This window comes from Sturnus vulgaris, chromosome 4, assembly GCF_052056855.1.
Source record: "Sturnus vulgaris isolate bStuVul1 chromosome 4, bStuVul1.hap1, whole genome shotgun sequence".
NCBI classification, from domain to species: domain Eukaryota; kingdom Metazoa; phylum Chordata; class Aves; order Passeriformes; family Sturnidae; genus Sturnus; species Sturnus vulgaris.
In genome coordinates this window covers 5,326,159-5,331,937 of record NC_142246.1, presented here as the reverse complement: position 1 = coordinate 5,331,937, position 5,779 = coordinate 5,326,159, and the positions used below count along the sequence as shown (strand labels likewise).

General features: G+C 46.1%; 1 protein-coding gene across 1 annotated transcript; it reads right to left on the bottom strand.

The window, feature by feature from the left end:
- Positions 1 to 1,751: 1,751 nt before the first annotated feature.
- FABP1 (fatty acid binding protein 1) lies at positions 1,752 to 4,881 on the bottom strand. The gene is made up of 4 exons (XM_014876251.2): positions 4,714 to 4,881; positions 3,513 to 3,685; positions 2,406 to 2,498; positions 1,752 to 1,872 (listed from the first exon to the last, which is right to left on the bottom strand). Exons 1-4 carry the CDS (start codon positions 4,778 to 4,780, stop codon positions 1,822 to 1,824), a joined length of 384 nt encoding a protein of 127 aa, XP_014731737.1. The 5' UTR covers positions 4,781 to 4,881; the 3' UTR covers positions 1,752 to 1,821.
- Positions 4,882 to 5,779: the final 898 nt, after the last annotated feature.

Sequence of the window (5,779 nt, the reverse complement as noted above, 5' to 3'; positions counted from 1 at the left end):
TAAGGGCTTCTGCCACTTCCTTGGGATAACAATTTCTTTACAGTGGTGTCCATGGGATAAAAGAAGTGGGAAGCCAGTTCCAAGAAGTGTCGTGTACACCTGTGGGCAATGAATGCAAACTGAACAAGACCCACAGATGGTGTTTTATGTTATATGATATTTTTCTGGTGAAAAACTGCTGGAAAAATAATTTTGTAGCTGGCATAGGTGCAACATCAAACTGTGGGCCATTTGCAAGTGAGATGAACTGGAATCCCTATGTCAGGATAAGTTAGTTGAGATAAATTATTCTCCTTAGTTACAAATCAGAAAATGTCTGCAGTGATAGACATGGGGCCATGCCAGAAGCCAGTTGCTATAGTTTGGTGCACTGGCTGTGTGGATTGTTCTAACTGGACAAGCAGTTTCCAGGGAGGGGAATACACCCTTGCTGATCTTTAGAGTGACTTGGGGGCTCTAATGCCTTAAAACACCTGCCTTTTAACTTAGGTGTTTAATCAATTTTGCACTGAGGAAAAAAGGGATAGTCCATAGATTGGCTGCCAGTGGACTGGCAACAGAACTACGGAGAAGTCTAATGGCTAAAGTTGGATTTTTAGATTAAAAAAAAAGTATTTGTTGTCTGCCCATATGTCTCAAAATCCAACTGATTTCCTGCAGACTTTCAGTGGCAGCCAGGAGAGGAAAAGGTTTTTTCGAGAATCCCTTACCTGCTCCTCAGCACAATAGCAAGAAAACAAAACCAGGTCCTCTGACATTTCTCAGTGATTTTGCTGATGTTTCACAAGATCTGACTTCACTAAAGCCCAAGATCTGCTTTTTAGGCACTGTTTAGCTAAGCCCTTCCATTTGTATGTGAGGTGCCTCTGCTGCCCTGTGTGACAATCCATATTGGTTTAGTTCTTGGCACGAGGATCAATGTTGATCTGTAATATGAAACCTTTCCTGGGCAGGGAGGAGTCCTGTCACCAGCCCTGGAAAAGGCAGATAAGAGGGAAGATTCTCCTTTCCTGTATGGAGCAGAAAACTCCATCTCCATTTGGCCTGAAATGCCAAGCAAGAATACAGGAGATGACTTTGGTGCTCCCTCTGTCTACACTGTGAACAACCAGCCCTTCTCCTGCCAGGAAAGAAAACTTGTATTTCACCCTGGAAGAAGTGATGAATTCCAGTTCAGCCCAATTTATCAGGGGCAGCTTGAGGTGAAACACACACTGGATACCTGAAGGCAGTTGTGACTCTCCTGCTGGTGGGGGGGAGATGGGAATGGGGTGGCCAGAGCCTGTAGGGCTGGATCCTACTGCAGAGGTGTGAGGATGAAAACAGCAGCTGGTAGCCTGTGCTGGATTATTTCCTAAGGCAGCTTTCCAAACAGGATCATTGGCACTTCCTTGACTCCACCTAAACCATCCCAAATTCTTTGTCACTCTGATCCCTTTGGCCATGTCTGTAAGGAAAGGGAACAGAGCCCTTTTCCTGCCCAGTGCTCCCCAGCCCAGATCAGCCATGGGTGCAGGACCCACTGGGGCATCCCCAGCAGGGTGCTGGCACCTGTCCCCAGGAAAGGAATGGAAGGACACTCATCAGCCTGTGTCACTCAGTGGCTCTGAGCCTGTGCCCTGCCTCAGCTCCATCCCCCAACGTCAGCACACAATTAGCTCAGTTTGTTGCCCAATTTCTACTATTGCTTCCATGGGCTTTTGAGGCTTGTATCTATTTATAGTAGCAGTGAAGAGGCTGATGACAATGAAGAGGCTTCAGTAAAAATTTTATTTTAATGGACACATTTTACATGGTAAACTGTTGGCATGTGCAAGATTTCTAGATTCTCTTGCTGACTCTCTTCAAGGTGAGGTCACCCATGGTCATTGTCTGAAAAAGAAATGGAAAGTGTTAGCTTTTTATGAATTTGTGGAATTGTTGACTATCTCAAATTGAAAGGCACACATAAGGATCATCATGGTATTTAGCTCCAAACTGTACTTAGGATCTGTTCTTGCAAATCAAAACAGGACTGATCCCCAGTCTGTCTCTTATAAACTGAATTTTAAAACTTCCTTCATGAATACCCCAAAGCAGGTAGGGATAAGCTGACATCCATCAGCTGGGATCAGTTTGCCTCACCTTTCTTCCCTAAGAGAGCCAAGCCCTGGCACACACCTGCTCCTCTGGGTGAGAACATGCCCTCATTACCCAAAACTTTGATCAGCTGTGCCTGAACTGGGGTCTGAAAAAGCACTTTCTGGATCATAGTCCAACGAACTGAAACTGCCTTCAATTCCTGGCTGCAGAGCCTGTGTGCAAACATGTGCTCTGCTCCAGCTCCTCCCAGTGCCTCTGTAGCTCCCGAGGGCCAGGCCCCTAAGACAGCTCTGTTATTCCACCCATTGCCCTTCTACACTTACGTAGGTGATGATGTCTCCGTTGACCTCCGTGACAGATTTCATCCCTTTCACCTGTGTCACCAGTTTGTTGTCACCCTCCATCTGCACAACAACCTGGTGGAAGACAGAAGTGTTCATGTTATTGCTGGAGACCACCTCGACCCCTGCTGTGTCCTTCCCCTGCAGAGGCTCCTGAGCTGCACATCTGAAAAGGCTACAGGCAGCACCAGCACCCCCAGGGCAGCTGTCACTGATCAATGAAATTAATTAAATAAATAAGACAGCAAAGCCCATTTCTGTTTATCTGTCTTGCCCAGATATAAGATGTGTTCATTTTCCCTTGAGTTGCTGATGTACAGAGGCTTTTAAAAACTTTTCTAATAACTGTTTCCTCCTGGTTTATGCCAAAGGGAGTGCAGTGATGCTGGAAATCGTGACATAGCTGGTACAGCTCTCAGAGCCCCATTCACAGGGTATTTCTTTAGTGATCATCCCTCCTGCTTTCAGAAGTCCCTGCAATTCCATCTTCGTCTGAGGCAGAGATGAGAGGCAGTATTCACCAGTGGTGTTGCCGTGACATTCTATGAACCATTGGAAACTAATGTCTAGGAACAGGAGCTGACCCAAGTTCAAGGGTGGTAACTCCTCTCCTTGCCAAATCATCTCACTGAGGGTAACCTGAAGCAGTGGGAAAGGCTACCAGAGAAGCTCACAGCTACTGGGACTTGAAAGATTTATTGGTTTATGATTCATTATCTGATTTTCCTGCACTACCTTTGAGTACAAACAAAATTAAGGCAGAGGCATGTTTTGTGTTGCAACATGACACAAAGTCAATCCTTTTCCACCTCAAATCTTTCAGAACTCTTCCTGTCAAAAAATTTTACCAAAGCATCTTTATCCCCCTTATCCAAATGGGATATTAAAACACTGGCTTCTAGTGTTTTCCAAAGTGACTATTAAAATAGATTCAGAAATGCAAAGCTTCTTCTGCAGGAAGTGCAGTACATTAATTAATACTTGTAGTATGGTCAGTCCCTTTGCTCATATGCAGAAGGAATCGCTGGAAAGGAAATTTAATGTCCCTGATGCCCCATGGCCCTGGCAGAGGAGGGGCTGTTCACTCACCTTTGCTTTCTCTCCATTCAGCAGCTCTATCTCACTCTCCTCCCCAATGGTGAACTCGTTTTTCACCACTTTGGAGCCAGTAGTCACAGTAATCTTGAACTTTTTCCCATCCTGCACAATTTCTGAGATGCTCTTGAGGTCCTTGCCCTTCTGGATCTCGTCCTCAGGGAGCCCTGCCCAGGAACAAGAGACATGGAGTGAACAGTGGAGCCATCTGTGGGCAGATTGCTGCCGCTGAACAAATCAGTGTAGCAGGATTTGGGGATCTACAGTTGGGAAAATTTCTGTTCCAGTGTGGAAAAACCTACAATGATGATTCTTCCCCAAGAGCCATATGTCCCTGAGTCTGCTGGGGAGGAAGATTAATACTGTCATCCTGAATTTTGTGTGGGAACTAGACATGTCCTGTGTCTTGCTGACCTGACTGCGAGCACAGACATCACCTCCTTGTCTAAGAATAAATCCTGCTTTCCTTCCTTCACTGACAGGCAAGGAAAAATGGATTAAATCAAGACAGAATAAAGGAACAAAGTGGTTTTTTAATGAGGTTCAGGGTTCCTCAGAACCAGCTTATAAAGTCTTCTCTCAAAGCCTGAAGGTGATCTGACAGGTAGAGCCCTTCTGGCACATAATTATGCAGAAATAGTGCAAAGCCCTTGGATCCCTGCAGGACCACATTCCCTGTCACAGACACAAGTGGAAATCTACCAGACACATTCAGCATTTAGCATTTAAACAACACTAACTATTTTTCTGATGAAGGATTTGATGTGAGGCTTTGCAGCATCACAGCATAGTGGCTGAGCAATGTCCTGCTTGCCCTCAAACTTCACAGCCTGATGGAGCAGATCTGCAGTGGCCTTAAGCCACCAAGGTCCTGCTGGCTTATCACATGTGTGCAGCACTCAGCCACACTGGCCAGTGGCTGCAGGACCTGCCAGGACTGACTTCCTGCCAGCCATAAAACTTCACCCATCATCTCTTGACCCCCAGCCCCAGACAGAGATGCTTCCTCTTCTATTTTGAGATCACACCTCCACACAAATACATTTAAAATGCCAATAATTACAAGGTGACAGATAGAAATAGGAAATCTCAGAGATGTCTCAATCTACATCATAAGCTCATCAGCACAGTTGACTCCCAAAAATCAGAGGGATCTGAGGAGACAAAGCAGCACATAGCAAATGCAGGCACTTACCAAGGGCTCTCATAAAGGGCTCAAAGTTTTCCTGGGACTGGAGCTGGTATTTTCCTGCGAAGCTCATGATGGAAGAGCTCTCTGTGCTCCTAACACAAGAGAAGGTGCCTTGCTGGTAAGCAGAGCTTGGTTTTATATCATCCTTCTGCCTTAAAAGTTGGCCAGAGGTAAGATGATGTAATTGGTTTATGGGCATGTTCAAACATTAACATATAACTGGGCAATGGTCAGTGATAAATTGCTCTACATTTTACAGACCATGGTTTACAACTTGGGGGCAGGGAAAACCCCATAAAATACATTTTATGGAGGTGGCAATGTGGCATCCATAAACAAATGATTAAAAAAAATATCATTGTGCAAAGAGGCTCATTATCAGAGGAACGAGCCAAATCGTTTAATGAGTTCACTGTCTGGAAGCACGTATCTGGAGGAGGAGAATGTGGTGACTGTGTGTCCCCTGGAGCTGACACTGGAGGGTTTTCTGCTCACTGGTGGGTTTTTAGCACTGGCAGAATAGTGCTGCACACTGCCAGGGACTGCCTCACTCACAGACCTGTGCTGGTGGGCTTTGGTGTAACCCAGATGTAGCAGCAGCACAAACCCATCGCTGTCCTCTAAGGAAAATACTCCAATTCCTGGCCTTGCACTGGCCCACCTGAAGACTGCAGTTTGAATCAGGCTCTATGGTCCTGTGTGGACAGAGATCTGGTGCCATTAGTGATCTCCCAAAATGCTTTCATCTCCTTTTCCTGCAGGAGCCACAGTCACTCGTGTACTGAAGAAGCATTCCAGCTCTTGGAGCTAAAATTCTCCCAAGTGCCACATCAGAAGAAGGGCCAGCAGCAGCCTCCAGGCTGATTCCTCCCTCCAAAGCAGGACTTGGAGCTGGGCTCCTCTTCCAGCCCTGTCCCAGATTGCTTTGTGGCATCTGAGCATCCATTCTCTGGGTTTGCACTCCCAGGCTTGGCTTCTTGTCTCAATGAATTCCTCCTCCCTCACAAAGTCAGCTCACATCTTTGTCCTTGGCTGGGAGGGGGTAAAAACTGTAGGGACATCATCTATG

Bases quoted from the DNA above. Each gene is read 5' to 3' on its own strand.
- FABP1 (XM_014876251.2), bottom strand. From the start codon at position 4,780: ATGAGCTTCGCAGGAAAATACCAGCTCCAGTCCCAGGAAAACTTTGAG. The intron at 3,686-4,713 runs GTAAGTGCCTGC...GTTCCTGGGCAG, and splicing joins GCCCTTTATGAGAGCCCTTG to GGCTCCCTGAGGACGAGATC. The intron at 1,873-2,405 runs GTAAGTGTAGAA...TTTCTTTTTCAG, and splicing joins ACGGAGACATCATCACCTAC to ACAATGACCATGGGTGACCT.